Raw genomic sequence first — 24,655 nt, forward strand, 5'->3', positions numbered from 1 at the left:
AGTGGTCGAACGCGTGCGCATTGAACTTATGTTTTTTTTGCAGGTTTCTCCGGGAGGGCAAGTCTCCAGCAGTTACACTTTTAAAAAGCAGGCGCAAGGCCTGCTTTTAACAAGGTAAGTGGTGAATTAATTAAAATTAAAACATTGTTTCCACAGGTTTATTATTTTTAAATACTTTAAAGAAAGGTAAGTTGATTTTTAGCCCCGTTAGAAAATGTAATTAATTTTTTCAAAAATCTAAATTGTTTAAAATAGTTATTTCATGTAATTTATAGTTATTTTTAAAATGTGATTTTTTTAAATGTATTTGAAGTTTTAGTAATGTTTTGGGGCTTATAGTATTTATAGGTTTGACAGCTCTTCCTGTCAAACTTCTGAATGAAGCATTCCCTGCTACCATTGGCTCTCCATGGCCCACGTGATCCCAGGGGACGCATCGAACTAACTGCGCCCCTGGGATACACAAGCACTGTGCGCCGGCAGTTGGAGGCGGCCCAGGATCGGAATCCCACGCAGGCCCACAGCTCAACGGCCAACGTGCTAGGTAAGTGCAGGTCGGGGGCTTGCACCTGCGGGAAGCCCCCGACCCGAATTTCTGGGCCAATATTCCAGCTGGGGCCAAACTAGTGTTTTATATAGGTTTAGCTTAACTTCCTTGCTTTTGTATGCTATGCCTTGGTTTACAAAGCCAAGTATGCTTTTTTAAACAGCCATCTCAACTAGTCCTGCCACCTTCATATCTATCTATCATTATATGTGGCAGGTTAGCTTTCTCCTGGCACTAGTTTAATCCACTTGGGCCCCACTAATTAGAAACAATTTCATTCTAAACACTGCAGAGAGAAACAGGTGGACTTTTTTTCAGCTCTAACTAGCCTTTCATACAGATTCTATTCCTGAAGTGTCTACTCACTTACTATAAGTCTACCTCCTAGCCTGCTTTGCCCGATCCCTTAGCCTCTATCACAAATTCGGGGCTTGCTTGAAACCGTAGCTGATCAGCTGTATTCTTTGGAGCATCCCAACAGAACACCTACCTATACAAGTCAAGTGCAGATGTCTCACTAAATATAGCTGAACTGCACCAAAACTCCGCTGATCTAGCCAATCACACGATTTAAAAAAAAAAGTCTACCAAAGATTTAATTTCAATATATGTTTAACAAATGTAGTATTAAGATACACAATGAAACTCGGTGATTTCCAAATTGAGATGGTTTCTGATACACGAACTACTCATTCATTTTTTTTTGGTAAATCGCAAGCATTTCATGGTATATTCTACATGTAAAATGAGATTTTCATTTTAATTTCATTTAAAAGTTTATCTAACCCAAGATAGTTCAAGAGAGTTATTTGTACCAATTATGCAAATGTAAGTTGCGATTTTTAATTTGAATTGTTGAAACCATTAAGCCCGACAAATACACATAATGGACAAAACGTCAGATCTTCCACTCAAGGCGGGTATAAATTTCCAGAATGCTTTGGCAGAAACACATCCACATTTGATGTAAACTGTTAGAATAGCAACGGTTGACAAGGAACAGCACCATAAATGTCTTCAAGAAAGGTTAACTGAATATCTCTCTTCTTTCAGTTCCTCACCCCTGACCAAGAATGAGTCATCCCAAAGCATGGGGGTGTGAATTTGGCCATTTCAAAATCGGGTGGGGTGTAAAACCAGCTGCCGATTCGCTACCGCCCCAGACCAATTTCACCTCTATAATCTCTGAATTGGTATATTTCCCAAAACCCAAGCCAAGCTTTCCCTTTTTTAAAAACTTAGGCGTTTGACATTTTATGCTGTCTCCAACATAATACAGCACAACAAAACTGGCTAATGAGAAGCACTGTGCTGGAATAGTTTTTAAAATTGGTTTTCCACTCAAAACTGCCAAAAATTACAAACATACATGCAAGAAAGAGCACAAGCGGAAAGTGCAGTGCACAATGTACAAACGATTTTGAAGATCTACAAAAGTAAAAAAAAAACAGCTGATCTCTGAACCCTTCACAAATACATTACCATAAGGGCAAGCTTCATCGAGTTCTTTCTCCCAGTCCTCTGTCGCAGGAAATAGCTCAACATCCATTCCAGATATTTGGGTGGCCGCTGGGGGCGGAGACAGGTCATCGTCACTCAGGTCACTACCCAAATAATCGTGGTAATCAGCTCCATCTTCATCCTCAAGCTCATTTTCATCCTCTACTCTGGAGGAGATGCAGGTGCTCTGCAGTTCCAAATGCTGCAAATCTGAATCAAGAGTACTATCCTGTTCTTTCTTTGTCTGTCCTATTTTTAAAAAAAATGAAAATATAGCACATTTAGAAATAAATTACCGTGAATTAACAGGATTATGACAAATAAATATATATTTTTTTTATATAGAGGTAGTGGCATCGTGATTTACAACACTGGCCTTTCACCGCTTGGACTTGCATTGAAATCCAGCCTGGAGGGATAGAATGACCTTAAGTACGTCTGGGCACATTCAAACCAGTTTGTTATGGGCATGGACACTTCCCAAAGTTCAGCACCAGTTGACATTAAATTGCTACTCTCATTCGCCAAGGCGATGAGGGATACCATCACAAATAGTCCAATCCTACCACCAGTTAAAATATAGACAGATAGCCTTATTTATTTATAATTAACCGTGGTTATCACATGATACATGCAATGACATCTGATGTATAAAACAGATGAAAGAGTCTTTTTTTGAATTGTTATATTGAGTGGCCTCGGTGAAGGTCTACCAGGTTGAAGAGAGAAGGAAGACGAGACATATTAAACACTCTGCATCCATCACAACAGCTGCTGGAAACAAAACGGTTTAAGTAATGCTATCCTCACATGAAAAATAAGATACCTGAAAGTAATTTAAAGGTTCTGAATTTGTGTGGCTAATTTTACATTCTACGGCTTCGGACATAATTTGACTCATAGAAAATACCATTGGGACCAGTGTTGGCATTACTGTTTTCTTTATTTTCTATCTATGCAACTTCCCCAGGTAGCATGTTTCCACCTATTAATCCTGTTAATACGGAGGGGGATAGGATCAGATTGGGCAAGAGTGTGCAACGAAAAAGACTGTTTCCTTTAAAGTGGAACTCCTCATTTTCATTCACAGGAATAAGTACTGCAGGCAACACCTCCTTAAGACATTTCAAATAGAGGACATCCTGGCTTAGTACTGGATTTTAAATAATGCAGGTTTTCCCGCTACTTGCAATAAATCTACCCTCCCAAAAAGTCACCCACCCCGCTATTCCTCTCATGATGGGTGAGGGGAGGCAGCAGCCACAAGAGGTGGCATTGCGGCAGTATCAGCAGACGAGTGGCACTGTAGCCCTGTTGTTTCAGAAGGGCAGGAGTATTATATTTTGTTACAATGTATTATTCTGTTGCCAAGATGAGGCTGTGTCCTTTCCCAAGGATGGAAAGTTTAATTGTTCTTCAAGCTGTGCATCAGAACCCTGATTTTCTAAAAAAAAAGTGATTGGCATGGTCAGTCAGGTTAGTAATTCTGGCTTTGGTGTTAATCACAGTATTTTTAGTTACCGACAGACTTTGTACATTCCAGATAATTGCCTGTTGCTTTGTACTTTTTGTGTGACACTTCAGACAAGAAATGCGCACTTTGTTTTTTTTTAAATATACTGGTGGATCTCCATGGCATTGCTCAGACTGTATCAGCTAGCACGCAGTTTTATGCCACGTAACACATTATTGATTATATGGGTTACTGATAGCATCAAATTGCGCTGTTATTACAGTATCAAAGGAATGTTCACAGTATTTTGGGGTTCATATTATGATTATGCCCATATTTTTGTTGAAATGTAGATCAGCGGCCTTCATTAGTACAATATGCACTCGTCCCTCACTTTTTTTGGAAGGTAGTAAACAAGATGTTCCAAATTGTAAGAAAGACAGACTTGCATTTCTATAGCGTCTTTCTCGACCTCAGGACATCGCAAAGCGCTTTACAGCCAACAAAATACTTTTAAGTGTAGTCACTGTAGGAAAAACGGCAGCCAATTTGCACACAGCAAGCTCCCACAAACAGCAATGAGATAATGCCCAAATAATCTGGTTTAGTGATGTTGATTGAGGGATAAATACTGGCCAGGATACCGGGGATAACTCCCCTTCGAAATAGTGCCATGGGATCTTTTACGTCCATCTGAGAGAGCAGACGTCTCATCCAAAAGACCTCCAACAGTGCAGTACTCACTCAACACTGCACTGCACAGCCTAGATTTTTGTGCTCACGTCTCTGGAGTGGGGCTTGAACCCACAACCTTCTGACTCAGAGGTGAGAGTGCTACCCACTGAGCCACGGCTGACACAGGTAGGAGGCATGTAGCAGTATTGAGGTGGGGGGCATGAAGCTTTGTACTATTGTTGAGAATGGTCTTGGGCCAACAGCAAGGACTGTGGTGTGGGAAGGGTGGCAGACTGTTGGAGAATGTGTTCAGAGGTTTCCATTACTCCCAAGTGTGAGTCTACAATTAACGGGAAAGGGTAGCTGGGCTGCAACAGTGGTGGCAGAGTGCGAGAGCACTGGGATAGGGGTGCAGTGTGTGGAAGCACTGGTATTAATATCTTGGGGATGTGACAGTAGTAGGAGGGGGATATCAGGGTGCAACAGTATGGAGGGTGGTATTGGGCACTGGGATTAGGGATCTGTGAGGACTGATAATAGGAGGGGTACTGGAGTATGGAAGTAGTGGGAGCGCGCTTCAGGATCTGGGAGCAGTACCTCAGAGCAACAGCAGGAGTAGGTGGATAGTTGGAGCAGTGGATGGAAGCATTGGGGAAAGGGATTACTGGGTGTGCAACTACTGGGAGGAGCTGCTGGGGATTGGGACTATTGATCTGGAGGCTGTGTAGTCCCAGGGTGAGAAATCAGAGGATCTGAGAGGATTAGGGTGCAGGAGTGTTGAAGGGGGTAGAGTCTGGAACTGTCAGATGATGTTGCAGCATTGGGTTTAGTTAAAGAAAAAGACTTGCATTTATATAGAGCCTTTCAGGACCACAGGACATACCAAAGCGCTTTACAGCCAATAAGTAATTTTGAAGTGTAGTCACTGTTGACATGTCAGAATTGCAGCAGCCAATTTGCGCACAGCAATGTGATAATGACCAGATAATCTGTCTATATTTTGTTGATTGAGGGATAAGTATTGGCCAGGACACCAGGGATAACTCCCCTGCTCTTCTTCGAAATAGTGCCATGGGATCTTTTACATCCACCTGAGAGAGAAGTGGCCTCGGTTTAACATCTCATCCGAAAGACGGCACCTCCGACAGTGCAGCACTCCCTGAGGTCTGAGGAGCGAGTTGGGTAGGATTGAGTGGGGAATGGCGCTCAAAGGGTTGACGGTGGATAGGCAATGGCAAACATTCAAAGACCGAATGGATGAGCTACAGAATTTGTTCATCCCAGTTTGGCACAAAAATAAAACAAAAAAAGGTGACTCAACCGTGGCTAACAAGGGAAATTAGGGCTAGCATAAGATCCAAGGAGAGAACATATAAATTGGCTAGAAAAAGCAATAACCCTGAGGATTGGGAGCAGTTTAGGAGTCAACAAAGGAGGACAAAGGGATTAATTAAGAAAGGGAAAATAGAATATGAGAGTAAGCTAGCAGGGAACATAAAAACTGACTGTAAAAGCTTTTATAGATATGTGAAGAGAAAAAGATTGGTGAAGTCAAGCGTAGGTCCCTTACAGTCAGAATCAGGGGAATTTATAATGGGAAACAAGGAAATGGCAGACCAACTAAATACATATTTTGGTTCTGTCTTCACAAAGGAGGACACAAATAACCTCCCAGAGATGCCGGGGAACATAGGGTCTGATGAAAGAGAGGAACTGAAAGAAATCAGTATTTGTAGGGAAATGGTGTTAGGAAAATTGATGGGACTGAAGGCCGATAAATCCCCAGGGCCTGATGGTCTACATCCCAGGGTACTTAAGGAAGTGGCCCAAGAGATAGTAGATGCATTACTGGTCATCTTCCAGAACTCGATACTCTGGAACAGTACCCATGGATTGGAGGGTAGCTAATGTTACCCCACTATTCAAAAAAGGTGGTAGAGAAAAAGCGGGGAATTATAGACCGGTAAGCCTGACATCGGTAGTGGGGAAAATGCTAGAGTCTATTATAAAAGATGTAATAGCAGAGCACTTGGAAAGCAGTGACAGGATCGGACAAAGTCAACATGGATTTACAAAAGGTAAGTCATGCTTGACTAATCTACTGGAATTTTTTGAGGATGTAACTGGTAAAATAGATAAGGGAGAACCAGTGGATGTGGTGTATTTGGACTTTCAGAAGGCTTTCGATAAGGTCCCACACAAGAGATTAGCGTGCAAAATTAAGGCACATGGGATTGGGGGCAAGGTATTGACTGGGATAGAGAACTGGTTGGCGGACAGAAAGCAAAGAGTTGGAATAAACGGGTCGTTTTCCGAGTGGCAGGCAGTGACTAGTGGGGTACCGCAAGGATCGGTCCTAGGACCCCAGCTGTTCACAATATATATTAATGATCTGGACGAGGGAATTGGATGTAATATCTCCAAATTTGCAGACGACACAAAGCTGGGTGGGAGGGTAAGCTGCGAGGAGGATGTCGGGAAACTCCAGTACAATTTGGACAGGTTGGGTGATTGGGCAGAAACATGGCAAATGCACTATAATGTGGATAAATGTGAGGTTATCCACTTTGGTGGCAAAAACAGGAAGGCAGATTATTATTTGAATGGCAATAGATTGGGAGAAGGGGAGACCTGGGTGTCCTTGTGCACCAGTCGCTGAAGGTAAGCATGCAGGTGCAGCAGGCGGTTAAGAAGGCAAATGGTATGTTGGCCTTCATAGCAAGAGGGTTCGAGTACAGGAACAAGGATGTCTTGCTACAGTTGTACAGGGCCTTGGTGAGACCGCACCTTGAGTATTGTGTGCAGTTTTGGTCACCTTACCTGAGGAAGGACGTTCTTGCCATGGAGGGAGTGCAGCGAAGATTCACCAGGCTGATACCTGGGATGGCAGGAATGACGTATGAGCAGAGATTGTGTCGATTGGGCTTATACTCACTGGAGTTTAGAAGATTGAGAGGGGATCTCATTGAAACCTATAAAATTCTGTCAGGTCTGGACAGACTAGATGCAGGAAGGATGTTTCTGATGGCCGGGGAGTCCAGAACCAGGGGTCATAGTCTAAGGATAAGGGGTAAGCCATTTAGGACAGAGATGAGGAGGAATTTCTTCACCCAGAGAGTGGTGAACCTGTGGAATTCTCTGCCACAGAGGGCGGTGGAGGCTAGTTCATTAAATATATTCAAGAAAGAGTTGGATATATTTCTTGAGGCTAAAGGGATCAAGGGATATGGGGAAAAGGCAGGGACAGGGTACTGAATTTGGATGATCAGCCATGATCACATTGAATGGCGGAGCAGGCTCGAAGGGCCGAATGGCCTACTCCTGCTCCTATCTTCTATGTTTCTATGTTTCTCTCAGTACTGCACTGGAGTGTCAGCCTAGATATCTGAACTCAAGTCTCTGGAGTGGGACTTGAACCCACAACCTTCCAACTCAGAGATGAGTGTGCTATCCACTGAGCCACAACAGAGAGAGTTTGGCAATATCTTATTTTGGGGTGGGGGGGGGGGGGGGGTGGTGGTGAGGTCCATTCTCCTACAGCCGTCAGCTTTCATCCACACCTCCCCATAAGTTTGAAAAGCTGTTTTCCCAGAACAGTACTGGAACCAGCTTTAAGCTTGTATTGTATTTGCCAAATATAATGGAGGGAGGCAGGGGAGCAAGGGAGAAAGAGAGAGAGAGAAGCCAAGATTTTTAGCAAAGCAGCAGTAATTTCCACTGTTTTTTCCACTCCCACCCCTATCCCAGTGCTCTCGCACTCCAAAACCACTCTGCCACCACTGTTACAGAAGCCACAATTCTAGCACACTATGGTACAGGTCACCACACAGCAAGCTTACTCTGTCACAGACACAGGATAAGTTTTTAATCTGTCCCCTCCAGTAATTCATCCTATGGGCAAATGTGACTCTTAATTTATCCTGGTACGAATAGCACAGCATGTTGGAAGTGTGCCACCTGTATGTTTTTATATATGAAACAGGTTAGAGAATACACATCTGGGACTGTATTCATTTTGCAACTCGCCCTTCACTGTCACCTCCAGATTTCACCTCTTATGCCTGCCAAATTTCTAACACTTGTTAGGCTGGGGGATTGGATTTTGTCTAATCTTGCTGATAGAAAGGTCTTACTCAAGTTCTAAAAACAAAATAGAGAGCCTTAATAAGGAATAAAATGTTGTCTGCAAATGGAAAGTACTCCTATGGCTGCATATGGAACAAGTTTAATTAGTAGATGTCAAAACTGACAGAAAAGATGAATGATCATCGAGAAAATGCAGCATACCTACTTTAGGCCTCCATATCGGTCTTCCATTTTTCTGGCAAACTGATGTAATGTGCAACTCTTCAAGCTCTTGCGATAATCCTTTATTCTCTTCAACTGAAATCTACGAAGCAGGAAATGCAAGAATCAAGAATGTTCGCAACAGTCAAAGACAAAATACAAACATCTAACCCATCAAAGCTCAACTCTTCAATTTATCTTGTCCAGCATCCAACTGCATCTGGAAAAATATCTTTGGCATGACTATCTTGGTTTGCAGGTTATCCCTAACATTTATCGCCCTGTAGGAAGCAGAAATGTATACAAGTTTACTGTTTGCTATTTTAAATTAGTCCTACTCTAAGTTGCCTTGAAGCAATATTCCTTGTAAATCAAATTCCAGAATGCGATAAAGTCAAGCAATGATACACCTGTCCAGGAGACTGCCTCATATCAATAACTTGCATTTATATAGCACCTTTAATGTAGTAAAACATCTCACGATGCTTCATAGAAGCAATATCAAACAACATTTGATACCGAGCCACTTAAGAAGATACTAGGACAAGTGAACAAAAGCTTGGTCAAAGAGGAGGGTCTTAAAGGAAAGAGAAGTTTAGGGAAGGAATGCCAGAGCTTACGGCCTAGGCAGCTGAAGGCATGGCCTCCAATGGTGGGACGAAGGAAATTGGAGATGCGCAAGAGGCCAGAATGGGAAAAATGCCAAGCTCTCAGAGGATTGTAGGGCCAGAGGAGGTTACAGAGCTGACAGGAGCGAGACCATGGAACAAAAATGATAAATTGGAGGTGTTGCTGGAGTGGGAACCAATGTAGGTCAGCGAGCACAGGAGTGATGGGTGAACGGGACATGGTACGGCAAAGTTTTGGATGAGCTCAAGTTCAGAGGGTAGAAGACGGGAGGCCAGCCAAGAGAGCATTGGAATAGTCGAGTATGGAGGTAACAAAAACAAAGGATGAGGGTTTCAGCAACAGATGGGGTGAGGCAGGGGTGGAGACAGTCAATATCACTTGAGCTTGGCACTGGTGGAGTACAACTCTAGTTGTAGTGGCGCTCCGTAGTTTCCAATATGCAGCCACTGAGCTTTGAGGCTTTTAGCAACGAGTAGACGCGTGTCAAAATTAAACATTCCAAAACATAACTTTGTCTTTTAACTGTTTACTGTAGTACATTTTAAACAGGATTTCAAAGTAAAACACGTTAAACACGCACACGAGGTCAAAAACTGTATTGCACCACAGCCCTCAAAGCTTCTACCTTTTCCAGCCTCGTGGAGCTTGAACTGTAAAAATGGCTGGATATCATGTGACAAGCTTAAGGACTGTACCATTGTAGCACGAATAAAGGGGGTCTCTCAGACTACACTATTGGAAGGAAAGAGGGGGTTTCTCAATACAATAAGTCAGTCAAGTAAATTAACTATATTATACTAGAATATGCATCAATAATAAACAAATGTACATACATACTGTACCATAATATTTAACCAATATTTTAAAGTATTTTCTTTCTTCTTTACACTTTCTTAAACTTTCATGACTCTTACATTCAGGCCCCTAATTGACTAGGCACATGAAGCATAGCAATTACTCAAACATTCTTAAGAGTCATAAACTAATGAGTTCAACATATTTACAATATAAATGTCCCCTTTTTTTTGTTCTTAGCTTCGCAAGCACGTGGTTTCTCCCACTGTGTCCAATACTCTGTTGTATATGTTGAAGAATGAGTAGCAGCAACCCGGAGGTTCTTCGAAAGGATAGCAGGATGCTTGGCCTCCTCTGACATAGCAGATTTGTTTAGTCGCCCTCCCACCCTCAGTACTCCATCTTGGAGTGTAGGGTCCAGCTTGTAGATATGACTACCTTTCTTGATTGGAGTATGTCGCTGTAAAGCTTCGATTTCTTCTGGATATCTTTGTCTTTGACTGAAGCAAACTATCTCCATCTCAGCCTTAGCCAAATCCTCCACGGTCAATGAATTCTTACCCAATGTGGTCTTGTGCTGGTGCATATACTGCTGTAGAAGCATTCTCTGCTAATCAGGGTTACTTTCAGACTGACTGATAGTGGCTCGATACTTTTTTCTCTTACCGCTCAGGTGTAGCAGCAACTCTTTCAGCCTTAGAAACCATGCAACTGCTTTCCTCAACTGGTGTCATCCTGAGAAATGGTTAACAAGCTTGTTCACTGTGTCAAAGTTCTCTTTCGTAGTTATGAGATTTGCTGTGACTGATCTCTTAACTTCAACGTCGTCTTCAGCAATCTGACTTGGCATATCGGGTCTTTCTGGCCAGGATCTCTCTGTTTCCAGCAGATAACTTGGGCCTTGTATCCAAGTTTCGCTCCTCATGAAGTTTTCAGCCTTCAATCCCCGTGAGGCTTGATCTGCTGGGTTTAATGAGGTGTTTACATACCTCCACTGAGATGGTTGGGTAGCTTCTCTAATGGATGAGATTCTGTTTGCTACGAAGGTCTTGAAGCGTATCTTCTCATTTTCTATATACTTCAGCACTGTAGTGTTATCCGTCCAGAAGACAGATTCTTCTAGTGGGAGCTGTAACTCTTTCCGCATCACCTTGTCAACTTTAACTGCAACAAACCCTGCCGTCAACTCCAGTCTCAGGATGGTGACCTGCTTCAGCGGAGCCACCCTGGATTTCCCCATGAGGAAGGAACAATGTTTCTGGCCCTGTTGATTTGTCAGCAAGAGGTAAGTAGCTGTGCCATAGCCGTCCTCACTGGCGTCCGAGAAATGATGTAGTTGAGCCGTCTTTGTAACTCCAAAACTCACAGGCTTGATGCAGCTACTGACGTTGAAGCTAGAAAGTTGTTGCAAATCTGTCAACCATCTGAGCCATCTCTGAGCTTGACCTTCTAGGATATGCTGTTCATAGACTACAGCTCAGCATTCAACACTATCGTCCCCAACAAGCTGGCCACCAAACTCTTGGCCTGAACACTTCCCTCTGCAACTGGACCCTGGACTTCCTAACAAACAGACCCCAGTCTGTCAAATTAGGTAACCACACCTGCCCCCCCCGACCCTGAACACGGGGGCCCCACAAGGATGTGTGCTGAGCCCCCTCTTCACCCACGACTGTGTGGCTGTTAAGGGTTCCAACACCATCATCAAGTTTGCGGATGACACCACGGTAGTAGGCCAGATCACCAACAACGATGAGTCAGCCTACAGGGAGGAGGTCCAGCATCTCGTGAAGTGGTGCGCCGATAACAACCTGGCCCGTAACACCAAGAAAACAAAAGAAATCATTGTGGACTTCAGGAAGTCCAAAGGCGGAAGTCACACCCCCATCCACATCAATGGGGCTGTGGTGGAAAGGGTGGACAGCTTTAAGTTCCTCGGAGTCCACATCACGGAAGACCTCTCCTGGTCCCTCAACACCTCCTCTCTGGTGAAGAAGGCCCAGCAGCGCCTATATTTCCTAAGGAGGCTGAAGGGATGTAACCTGTCACCCCTGATCCTCTCTAACTTTTACCGCTGCACAATAGAGAGCATCCTGACAAACAGTATCACAGTATGGTATGGCAGCTGTAGCTACTATGACCGGAAAGCCCTGCAGCGGGTAGTCAAAACTGCCCAACGCATTACCGGCACCCGGCTACCGACCATAGAGCACATATACCAGAAACGCTGTCTACGGAGGTCACGGTCCATCATCAAAGACCCTACCCACCCCAGCCACAGTCTGTTCACCCTCCTGCCATCTGGGAGACGCTACAGATGCATTCGCACTCGTATGACCAGATTTAGGAACAGCTTCTTTCCCAGGGCTGTCATCCTACTGAACTCCACAAATAAACTCTAAAGCCTGCACATCTGCCAATGCACTTTATTATGGTTATATTTATGTTAATATACTACAAGCCAAATGTATGTTGAATGTTTAAATGTCTTAATCCAAATGTACTCTCTCGGGAGCCGCAAGCCTACATTCCGTTGTACTGCACTTGTGCACTAACAATGACAATAAAAGTTGATTTGATCTTCATCCCAGCCTCTCTTGTCTCTACACAGCTCTCGTAGGATCAGCTTCACCGGCAGAATGAGTGGTGCCAGGAATCCAAGAGGGTCGTAGATGGAACTGACCACGGAGAGAATCCCTAGTCTTGTGGATGGTCTTTCATTCACCATTATTCTGAAGTTGAACGTGTCTGATTCAATGCACCATTGTACACCAAGAGCCCTCTCGATAGGAAGGACATCGTGACTCAGGTCCAGATCTTTGACTTCAGTGGCTCTTTCCTTTTCTGGGATAGAAGCTAGAACTGCTCTGCTGTTGCTTATCCACTTAGTCAGATGGAATCCTCCATTCGAACACAGAGTTCTAAGGTCTCTTGACAGTGCAATGGCATCGTCTTCTGTTGACACGGACTTCAGACAGTCATCAACGTAAAAGTTTCTGAAGATTGTCTCCACAGCCTCTGATGGTGCCTTGCCTTTGCCATCTTCTGCAGTTTTTCTGAGAGTGTAGCTTGCACAGCTGGGAGATGATGTGGCTCCGAACAAGTGTACAGCCATTCTACATTCCACCATAGCTTGACTAACATCGCCATCTGGCCACCAAAGGGAATGCAGAAGATCAGCATCTTCATCAGGGACTCTGGCTTGGTAGAACATTGATTCTATATCTGCCATCATGGCAACGAGCTCTTGTCTAAACCGCGTCAAGATGCCAATGAGGGTATTAGTAAGATCAGGACCTTGAAGCAGCTGGTCATTCAGTGAAGTTCCTCTGAATGAAGCAGTGCAGTCAAACACTACACGGATCTTTTTCTTCTTTGGGTGATGCACACCGTGATGAGGAATGTACCAGACCCTTCCATCTTCTCTGTTCAACTGTTCCTCGAGCACTTTTACAGCATAGCCTTTCGCTATGATGTTTCTTATGAAGCCTTTGTAGTCTTCGTGAAAGTCGGGGTTCTTGTTCAGCTTTCTCTTTAGACTGATGGCGCGCTGCTCTGCTATGCAGCGATTATTCGGCATCTTCGCGGTCTGTCTTCTCAGTGGCAAACCAATGTGATAGTTGCCATCAATGAACTGTGTAGACCTTGTCATCAAATCCATGAACCGATGGTCTTCTAGTGACATCTGTCTTTTCCTCACAGCTGCATTCTGAGAAGTCTGCGTTGAACTGCTGTATCAACAGCTCTTCAATGCTTGCGATAGAGATGCGATTAACTGACATTTTGTCGTTGCTCCTTGTTCGACTTGTTGCCATCATCTCTCCTTACCGGTCCATTGACTACCCATCCAAGGGCTGTCCTGACAGCGTAGTGTCCGTCATCCTTGCTGTTTATCACCTGCCATGGCTCCATAGTTTTGTAGGCATTGGTTCCAATTAATAGGCCAATTTCTGCTTCAATGCATGGGAGATGCACCTTTTCCAGGTAAGGCCATCTCTCCACATCCTTCTGCAGGGCTAAGTTCCCTATTTTAACAGGAATCTCCCTCTGTGTGAAAACATTAGGCAGGTCTATGAAGTCCTTCTCTTCAAGTCCACACACTTCTAAGTCTGACAGGATATAACTTTGCATTGACTTCTCATGATCCATGGTGCGTAATAGGATTTCTGTTCTTCTGCCTCTAACGTTCAGCTGTCGCATGAGTGTTTCTGTGCAGAACGTTGCTGAACTACCTGGATCCATGAAGGCGTAAGTCTCCACAAACTTCTCACTCCTCTTAGACTTGATCTTTACAGGTACGATGGCAAGAATACAATCAGTGTCACCGGCCCCAGTGAATCCACAAGTCTCTGGTTCTAGCGACACCAGAGCACTTGAAACAACCTTCTCGTCGGTATTGTTTTCTTCACTCTTCTTAGAGACTTGTTCTTCTTTATGGATATGCAGCAGACTGGGATGTTTCCGAGTGCACTCTCTGCATGTTGTTCTTTGCTTACAGTTTCTACTCAGGTGCCCCTGAGAGAGACATCCAAAACATAGGCCATTGTACTTCAGAAATTCAATTCTGTCTTTATGTGGCTGTGCTTTGATGTCACTGCAGAAATCCAATGTGAGATTCTTCTGGCAGAATAAACATGGCTTCTGAAAGGCATTAGCAGGCGTCACTGTGCTGCTCTTTTTGGGAGATGAGTTCTGAGACTTTTCTTCCCCAGCTTGAGTGACAATAGTTGCACAGCTGCTTCCCTTGGAACCACCTTTCCTGAGAGTCTTTGATTCAGCAGGCTTGGCTTTCACTCTTCCATCAGTAGTTGGGCTGACAGCCTGGATGTTTCCGAACAATGGGTCCATAACAATTTTAGCCTGTTTTGTCTATGAAATTCACTAAGTCTGCAAACCTGGCTCTACCTTTCCGTCTCTCCATTATCTTAAAGGCTTTTCCTCTCCATTGTTCTCTCATCCTGTAAGGAAGCTTAGAGATGATGATTCTCATAGTCGTAGGATTGTCCATCTCTTCCATGAATTCAACATCCTCCATGGTGTTGCAACATCCTATGAGAAAAAGAACATATGTGTTCAATGCCTCCCCGTCCTCTGATCTGATCTGTGGCCACTTGATAGCCTTTTCAATATATGCAGTGGCTATCTTCAGCTCATTGCCATAGTGCTCCTGCAGTAACTTCCTGGCTTCTATGTATCCCCGTTCTGGTCTCATGTGTTCACAGCTTCTGACCAGGTCTTGTGGTTTACCACTGGTGTACTGTCCCAGGTAGTACAACTTATCACTGCTGCTCTCTGTTTTGGAGTCAATGGCTTGTTCGAAGGATCTGATGAAGGGCTTATACTTGAGTGGGTCACCTTGGAACACTGGTATGTCTCTTTGAGGGAGTCGAAACAGATTCTGTTGTTTTACAAGCATCTCTGTAATTTCGTTCTGATGTTGCAACACTCGATATAGACTTCTCTCTGGGTCTTCAGGCCTCTGGTGGTCATCAGCAGGGTCTAGTCTAGACCGTTTGACGTCTGGGGTAGCATCACGTGCTCCCGTTAGTGGAAAGGCCTCTCTTCCACGCTGTAATGCCAGGAGATGTTCTTCAGACTCTCTTAACTCTTGAAGGTGCCCTGGATCCAACTGTGTGTGACAACATTGACTGGCAGTATTCGTTCATGCCATCCCGTGAGCCTTCATAATCTTCAAACACACTCAACTTGGCATTTGAGACCGCAATAGCTGTTTTTAGCTCCAGCTGTTCTTTCTTTGCCTTCAGTTGGGCCTCTTCCCGTTCAAGAGCTCGCTTCTCCAATAAAGATGCTGCGCGCGCCATCAACGCTGCCCGTTCAACCTCTTCTCTCATGCGCCACAACGAGCATGTGGTAGAAGCGACTGACTTGTGTCCAGAAACAGAGCTACCTTCTTTTCGATTTTTGCTCAGTCTGGCTGAAGTCTCTGAAATGCTATCATCTGGTCTGACTTCATCGTCATCTTTATCTTTCTCTGCTGTATCAGCATCTTGACGAATCTTTAACATCCACTGTTCTGTGGCCTTGACATAGTCCTTAATGTTAGATGATTTAAGATCAAACCAGTTGTGCCGATCAGCGTTTCCCTCTTCTTCAGACAAAAGTGCTAATACATCTTCATTGAGTACAGTAAATTCTTCATACAACTTGAAGAAATCATAATGCATTATGTCTTCAACTTTCTTAATATTAGCATTATCTTCCATGAGACAATCAATTATCTTCATTTTTCCAGTTATCTGAGCTAATTTAGCCCTCCTTGCACTTATGCTTCTATTTAACTTCTCTTCCATTGCCTTTGGGGTGAGCTTTACTTCCTTCTTTTGGCCAACAATCCTTCGTACAGCCGGGGGAAGCTCCTCACGGCTCCATAAGGCCTCGGCCATTTTGCCCGCAGCTCTTATTTAGCTTCTCAATAGAATGAACAAGGCAAGTAACAATCACTGTACCTTCGCTTTCTTATATTGCCGTCTGGCTCCGTGACCATTCCTGTATATACGTTCGCCGACAATTCCGTCCTTTCCTTCTTAGGGAGCTAATTTTTGACTAATGTAATGGTGCTCCGTAGTTTCTAATATGCAGCCACTGAGATTTGAGGCTTTTAGCAACGAGTAGACGCGTGTCGAAATAAAACGTTAAAAAAACAAGCCTGAAGGCTTTGTGTCTTAATGCGAGGAGCATTTGTAATAAGGTGGACGAATTGGCTGCGCAAATAGAGGTAAACGAATATGATTTGGTTGGGATTACGGAAACGTGGCTCAAGGATGGCCAAGACTGGGAACTCAACATCCAGGGGTAGTCGATATTCAGGAAAGATAGGCAAAAAGGAAAGGGAGGTGGGGTAGCATTACTGGTTAAAGAAGGGATTAATACAATTGTAATGAAGGATGTTAGCTCTGATGATGTGGAATCTGTATGGGTAGAATTGAGAAATATGAAGGGGAAAAAAACATTAGTGGGAGTGGTATATAGACCTCCTAACAGTAAGGCGGAGGTTGGGGATGGCATGAAAAGGGAAATTAAAGAAGCGTGCAATAAGGGCACAGCAGTCATCATGGGTGACTTTAATCTACATATAGATTGGGCCAACCAAATTAGTAACAATACTGTGGAGGAGGAATTCCTGGAGTGTTTACGGGATGGTTTCCTGGACCAATATGTCGAGGAACCAACCAGAGATCAGGCCATCTTAGACTGGGTATTATGTAACGAGAAAGGATTCATTAGCAATCTTGTTGTACGAGGCCCCTTGGGTCTGAGCGATCATAATATGATCAAATTCTTCATTAAGATGGAGAATGAAGTAGTTGACTCAGAAACTAGGGTCCTCAATTTAAATAAAGGAAACTACAATGGTCTGAGGAGCGAATTGGGTAGGATTGATTGGGGAATGGCACTCAAAGGGTTGACGGTGGATAGGCAATGGCAACCATTCAAAGACCGAATGGATGAGCTACAGAATTTGTTCATCCCAGTTCGGCATAAAAATAAAACAAAAAAGGTGACTCAACCATGGCTAACAAGGGAAATTAGGGCTAGCATAAGATCCAAGGAGACGACATATAAATTGGCCAGAAAAAGCAATAATCCTGAGGATTGGGAGCAATTTAGGATTCAACAAAGGAGGACAAAGGGATTAATTAAGAAAGGGAAAATAGAATATGAGAGTAAGCTATCAGGGAACATAAAAACTGACTGTAAAAGCTTTTATAGATATGTGAAGAGAAAAAGATTGGTGAAGTCAAGCGTAGGTCCCTTGCAGTCAGAATCAGGGGAATTTATAATGGGAAACAAAGAAATGGCAGACCAACTAAATTCATACTTTGGTTCTGTCTTCATAAAGGAGGACGCAAATAACCTCCCAGAGATGCCGGGGAACATAGGGCCTGATGAAAGGGTGGAACTGAAAGAAATCAGTATTTGTAGGGAAATAGTGTTAGGAATATTGATGGGACTGAAGGCCGATAAATCCCCAGGGCCTGATAATCTACATCCCAGGGTACTTAAGGAAGTGGCCCTAGAAATAGTAGATGCATTGCTGGTCATCTTCCAGAACTCGATAGACTCTGGAACAGTACCCATGGATTGGAGGGTAGCTAATGTTACCCCACTATTCAAAAAAGGTGGTAGAGAAAAAGCGGGGAATTATAGACTGGTAAGCCCGACATCGGTAGTGGGGAAAATGCTAGAATCTATTATAAAAGATGTAATAGCAGAGCACTTGGTAAGCAGTGACAGGATCGGACAAAGTCAACATGGATTTACAAAAGGTAAATCATGCTTGACTAATCTACTGGAATTTTTTGAGGATGTAACTGGTAAAATAGATAAGGGAGAGCCAGTGGATGTGGTGTATTTGGACTTTCAGAAGGCTTTCGATAAGGTCCCACATAAGAGATTAGCGTGCAAAATTAAGGCACATGGGATTGGGGGCAAGGTATTGACTTGGATAGAGAACTGGTTGGCGGTCAGAAGGCAGAGAGTTGGAATAAACGGGTCGTTTTCCGAGTGGCAGGCAGTGACTAGTGGGGTACCGCAAGGATCGGTCCTAGGACCCCAGCTGTTCACAATATATATTAATGATCTGGACGAGGGAATTGGATGTAATATCTCCAAATTTGCAGACGACACAAAGCTGGGTGGGAGGGTAAGCTGTGAGGAGGATGTCGAGAAACTCCAGTACAATTTGGACAGATTGGGTGATTGAGCAGAAACATGGCAAATGCACTATAATGTGGATAAATGTGAGGTTATCCACTTTGGTGGCAAAAACAGGAAGGCAGATTATTATTTGAATGGCAATAGATTGGGAGAAGGGGAAGTGCAGAGACCTGGGTGTTCTTGTGCACCAGTCGCTGAAGGTAAGCATGCAGGTGCAGCAGGCGGTTAAGGCGGCAAATGGTATGTTGGCCTTCGTAGCAAGAGGGTTCCAGTACAGGAACAAGGATGTCTTGCTACAGCTGTACAGGGCCTTGGTGAGACCGCACCTTGAGTATTGTGTGCAGTTTTGGTTGCCTTACCCGAGGAAGGACGTTCTTGCAATGGAAGGAGTACAACGAAGATTCACCAGGCTGATACCTGGGATGGCAGGAATGACGTATGAGGAGAGATTGTGTCGATTGGGCTTATACTCACTGGAGTTTAGAAGATTGAGAGGGGATCTCATCGAAACCTATAAAATTCTGTCAGGCCTGGACAGACTAGATGCAGGAAAGATGTTTATGATGGCCGGGGAGTCCAGAACCAGGGGTCATAGTCTAAGGATAAGGGGCAAGCCATTTAGGACTGAAATGAGGAGGAATTTCTTCACCCAGAGAGTGGTGAACCTGTGGAGTTCTCTGCCACAGAGGAGGCCAGTTCATTAAATATATTCAAAAAGGAGTTGGATATATTTCTTAAGGCTAAAGGCATCAAGGGATATGGGGAGAAGGCAGGGACAGGGTACTGAATTTGGATGATCAGCCATGATCTCATTGAATGGCGGAGCAGGCTCGAGGGGCCGAATGGCCTACTCCTGCTCCTATCTTCTATGTTTCTATGTTCCAAAACGTAACTTTGTCTTTTAACTGTTTACTGTAGTACATTTTAAACAGGATTTCAAAGTAAAACACGTTAAACACGCACACGAGGTCAAAAACTGTATTGCACCACAGCCCTCAAAGCTTCTACCTTTTCCAGCCTCGTGGAGCTTGAACTGTCAAAATGGCTGGATATCATGTGACAAGCTTAAGGACTGTACCATTGCAGCAAGAATAAAGGGGGTCTCTCAGACTATACTATTGGAACAAGGGGGTTTCTCAATACAATAAGTCAGTCAGGTAAATTAACTATATTATATAGAATATGCATCAATAATAAACAAATGTACATACATACTGTACCATAATATTTAACCAATATTTTGAAGTATTTTCTTTCTTCTTTACACTTTCATGACTCTTACACTAGTCTGGAGTAAAAAAGTTTTTTTTTTTTTTTAAATGCTCAGTTGAATCTCCTGGACACTATATGCTCGAGTCCTTTTAATGTTTCATATGAAAAAGCAACTGATGCCAGCCACTGAACATTAAAATAAAAAGCCACTGGAATGTGAAGCTCTTTGCTTGTGTCCAGGCTCCTTGCTGGGCAGAGTACAAGTCACAGTCTGCAGTATAACTCTGGTCTTGCTGGGTCCACTTTGTACTCCACGGCTGCATCTCAGATGATAGCGTAATATAACTGCAGCCTCACTAGTTTGGTGCAGAAATAAGATGCAAAAGCGAGAAAACTTTTATCTGGTATACTGTTTTATTTTCTGCTACAGTTAAAATCATCACGTTCAATCCTGAACCTTTTAACATGTCAATAGCATTCACATTTGGTTATAAAAAAAAGCCTGAAGTCCCAATTCTTTAAGTCAGTACTACTAGGATCAGTGGCCTTCTTTCACCTCGGTCATAAGCAACATTTCTGACAATCCCAATCTATAGCAGCAACATTATCTTACTGTTATATTACACAATATATTCACAGATTGCACTGAAAAGATAGAAGCTTCACATTAACAATGGGCATGCAACGGGACATTTTCACGTGCATTTGTACAGTTTTCAGTGGCAGAATACCCCCAACACAACTCTCTTTTTTTTATAGTTTTAAATTGCACAGAGGGGCATGTAACCAAACTTTTAAGAATAAAAGTAATTAAACCAAAACACAATACATCGTAAAAAATCTTTTCATATGTTGTTGCACTCTCTTCTAAACTCATCGTCACAAACCTGCAACTATCAATAAACGATGTTGAAACTCAAAGTAATCTGGCTAAACAATTTGCACGGAATAAACTTATCACTTAAATGAAAAATGCAATGCAAGCAAAGCTCCCCTGTTGATAACTTCAGCAAAAAAAAGTGAGAATAAAACAAGTTTTTCCAGCTAAGTTAACGAGAAAAATTTCAGTCAAGATTCAAAATTCAACCTTTCTTGTTATTTGCACTTAGGCTTCTACAGAAGATATTAATTTGTTTTTGTTGTGGTCTTCGTAAAGCACAAGGCTCAAGTCAGAAGTGTGATAGAATACTCACCTGGATTTTTAAAAATATCATTCATCCTTCGCTGGCATCGCTTACAAGGCTAGCATTTATTGCCTAACCCTTATAACCCTCGAGAAGGTGGTGATGGGCCTGCTTCTTGAACCGTTGCAGTCCATGCGGTGAAAGTACTCCCACAGTGCTGTTAGGTAGGAAGGAACGCAATATATGTTGCAGTTGCAAAAACGCTTGAAGCTCGCCATCATCCAGGACACAGCACTTGATCGGCACCCTTGCCACTGAACGCAAATCCATCCCTCCATCACCGCACGTTGTGGCTACTGTACGTACTATCTGCAGGACGCAACTGCACCTCCTTCCCCTGCGACTTCTACCACCGAAAAGGACAAAAGCATAAATGTAGTGGGAACATCATCACCTCCAAGTCGCACAGAATCCTCTCCAAGCCGCACAGCATCCTGACTTGGACGTACATCACTATTCCTTTTTGTTGATGGGTCAGTATTCTGGAATTCCTTACCTAACACGATTTTTGAGGCACCATCAGCACAAGGATTGCAGCAGTTCAAGGCGGCCCACCACCTTCTCAGGGCAACTAGGACTGGCAATAAATGCATCCCGAGAACATTTTAAAAAACCAGGCATGGGTGAAGGAGAGAAAACTAGCCGAGCCACCACTCCACTACCAGCTAGACATGGAGAATTCTGCAGGCCAAGTCGGCCCTCTGACTGGGGTTTTGAAAACTGCACCGATAACCTGCTTATAGAAGGCATTTTAAAGCGAGTGGTCATTATTTGAATTAATGTTGCGGTGATGCCCCCCAAAAAAGTGTAAACTAAGAGAGTAACTATTACCACTGCACAATTTAGGGTTAGTGGTTAGGGTGTTGGGGTTAGGGTTAGGGTTAGAAAGCACTATTGAGAACGCAGTCATAGAAGTTTATGGCACAGAAGGAGGCCATTCAGCCCATCATGTCTGTGCTGGCTGAAAAAGAGCTATCCAGCCTAATCCCACTTTTCAGCTCTTGCTCCGTAACCCTGCAGGCCACAGCACTTCAAGTGCATATCCAAGTACTTTTTAAAAAGAAAGACTTGCATTTATAAAGCACCTTACACAGCCACCCCAAAGTGCTTTTCAGTCAATGAAGTACTTTTGAAGTGTAGTTACTTTTGAAATGTAGGAAAGGCGGCAGCCAATTTGCACACAGCAAGCTCCCACAAACAGCAATGTGAAAATGATCAGATAATCCGTTATAGTGATGTTGATTGAGGGATAAATATTGGCCAGGACACCAGGGATAACTCCCCTGCGAAATAGTGTCATGAGATCTTTTACGCCCACCCAAGAGAGCAGACGGGGCCTCAGTTTAACCTCTCATCCGAAAGATAGCACCTCCGACTGTGCAGCACTCCCGCAGCACTGCACTGGAGTGTCAGCCTAGATTTTTGTGCTCAAGTCTCTGGGGTGGGATTTGAACCCACAACTTTCTGACTCAGAGGCGAGGGTGCTACCAACTGAGCCACAGCTAATATCGGTTAAATGCGATGAGGGTTTCTAGCCTAATCCCACTTTCCAGCTCTTGGTCCGTAACCCTGTAGGTTACGGCACTTCAAGTGCCTATCCAAGTACTTTTTCAATGCGATGATGGTTTCTGCCTCTACCACCCTTTCAGCCAATGAGTTCCAGACCCCCACCGCCCTCTGGGTGAAAAAAATTCTCAACTTCCTTCTATTCCTTCTACCAATTATGGCCTTTGGTTATTGACCTCTCTGCTAGGGGAAATAGGTCCTTCCTAGCCACTCTGTCTGGGTCCCTCATAATTTTATACACCTCAAATCAAGTCTCCTCTCAGGCTCCTCTGTTCCAAAGAAAACAGCCCCCCAGCCATGGTCACTAAACACATGGGCCAAGATTATACGACTAAAGCTACCGTACCTTTTTCAGAATACTGACATCTGGCAGTGACACAAGATGACTGACCTCCATGCTGATACCTGAGGCATGAAGAGCCCAACCCAACAATGGCGGCGGTCTGACTCGGACCTGCACTGCACTGCACTGCCCCGCCCCTTCCTCCCCTCACACCGTCCAATCCGACAATAACCAGGGCAATTAAAAAATTTAAAAAAAATTTGGGGAAGGGGGGGGGTTTAAAAAACCATATGACTGTGTGTTGGGGCTGGTGAGGTGAGAGAGAAGGCGGTAACGCCGCGATTGCCAGACCTCTGCCGACCACCGTTCCTTTGCTGGACATCAGCGCCTCACCCGCCGCCGGGCTGCGCGGCAATCCAAGCTGCGCATGCGCAGTTGGTGGCGGGGAATTTGAACGGTCAGGGCGCGCGTGTCTAACGGATTTCCCACCACCCCCAAACCCCCGGCCGGTTTGTAAAGTCTGCGCCTGCGCGGCCTGGGACCGAGCGCCAAGGCTGTGTGTGTATGCGTCAGTGTGGGGCGGGATCCGGGCTCGTGCCGTGCGCAAACGCACGCCTGCGCAGTTTGTGGGGGGAGGGGGCGGAGTTTCGCGCGGCAAAGCGCACGCAACGGTTGCTGAAGCTGCGCATGCGCGGCGCGGCTTGACTGCCTGGCTGGCTCAAGGCAGCTGGAATTGGCATTGGTTGGGTAGAGGAGCAAGAGTGCCTGGCCAACCAATAGGACATTTGCGTAGGTAGATCAAGTGTAATTTTGACAAATGCCAGCACTGCATATTGGGCGGGGGGAAAAAAGACTTGCATTTCTATACCGCCTTTCACGACCTTAGGAGGTCCCAGAACCCTTTACAGCCAATGAGCTACTTTTGAAGTGTAGTCACTGTTGTAAATGTATGGAACGGTGGAAAAAATGGGCAATACATGCATGTTGCTGAATTCGTGATGGATGAATCTGAAGGAGAACTAGGAGCCTTGGTAGACTCAACACTCAACGTGTCCAATAATTGCAGAGCACCAGGCAATGAAGCCAGTATAATTCTGAACTACATCGCCAAAAGAACAGAATCAAGTCTGAAGGAGTCAAGAGCTGGTCAGATTGTGCCTTCAGTAATGTGTCCAGTTCTGGTCACCCAGATAGAAGAGGTTATTCAAGTGCTGGGGGCTGTGCGGAGTAGAGTCATAAGGCTGAGCCACACGCCCCGATTTTAACTACCTCCGCCTGGTGAAAACAAGGCAGAAGGGGCAATTTTAAATTGCAGGCAGCAAAGGCGCCCACTCCGAGCCGACATCATCGGGGCCCAATCTGCTATTTTAACTCGAGGCTTGAGTGGGGGAGCAGTGACTGCTTCCCGCAGGGTCAAACCTGCTGGATCAGGCGCCAGAAGATAAGTAAAACAAAAACAATTATGTTTCCTTGAGGGCCAGAAGTGCTCCTCTGGGCCCCACAAGCAAACTTTGGGCCTCCCTTGCCCCGAGCTTACCCCCTTCCCCAGCTTCCTGCCAGCCGAATTCTTGATCCCTCCCGCTGGCCAGACAGAGGTTTCTGCTGGGTTCACTTGGGAGTCGGTGCCTGGATATGAAAATGAGGCCCAGGAGTCAAAATCTCTCTGGGCCTCGAAATACAAGCTTGTTGCTCGCCCAGGCCTCCTGCACAGAATGATCCCGCCCGCGATAAAATCACAGCCCTAGTGTCAGGGTCTGAGGTATGAGAAAAGACTAGGGAAACTTGGGCTATTCAGCCTGGAAAGGAGGTTCTGAGAAGTGATCTTATAGAGGGATATAAGATAG

The 24,655-nt window shown here is 44.4% G+C and overlaps 1 protein-coding gene across 1 annotated transcript in view; it reads right to left on the minus strand.

The window, feature by feature from the left end:
* Positions 1-23,292, minus strand: part of LOC147122578 (uncharacterized) — a 35,996-nt gene extending 12,704 nt beyond the window's left edge. The window contains exons 1-3 of the mRNA XM_086007170.1: positions 22,875-23,292; positions 8,463-8,565; positions 2,030-2,296 (exon numbers count right to left, since the gene is read on the minus strand). Of these exons, the coding sequence (XP_085863296.1) occupies positions 2,030-2,296; positions 8,463-8,565; positions 22,875-22,925 (421 nt within the window). The 5' untranslated portion in view covers positions 22,926-23,292. The remainder of the gene's footprint in view (positions 1-2,029; positions 2,297-8,462; positions 8,566-22,874) is intronic.
* Between the last annotated feature and the right edge of the window lie 1,363 nt (positions 23,293-24,655).

Source organism: Somniosus microcephalus, chromosome 2 (genome assembly GCF_052327205.1).
Source record: "Somniosus microcephalus isolate GS21.2 chromosome 2, FLI_Smic_1.0, whole genome shotgun sequence".
NCBI classification, from domain to species: domain Eukaryota; kingdom Metazoa; phylum Chordata; class Chondrichthyes; order Squaliformes; family Somniosidae; genus Somniosus; species Somniosus microcephalus.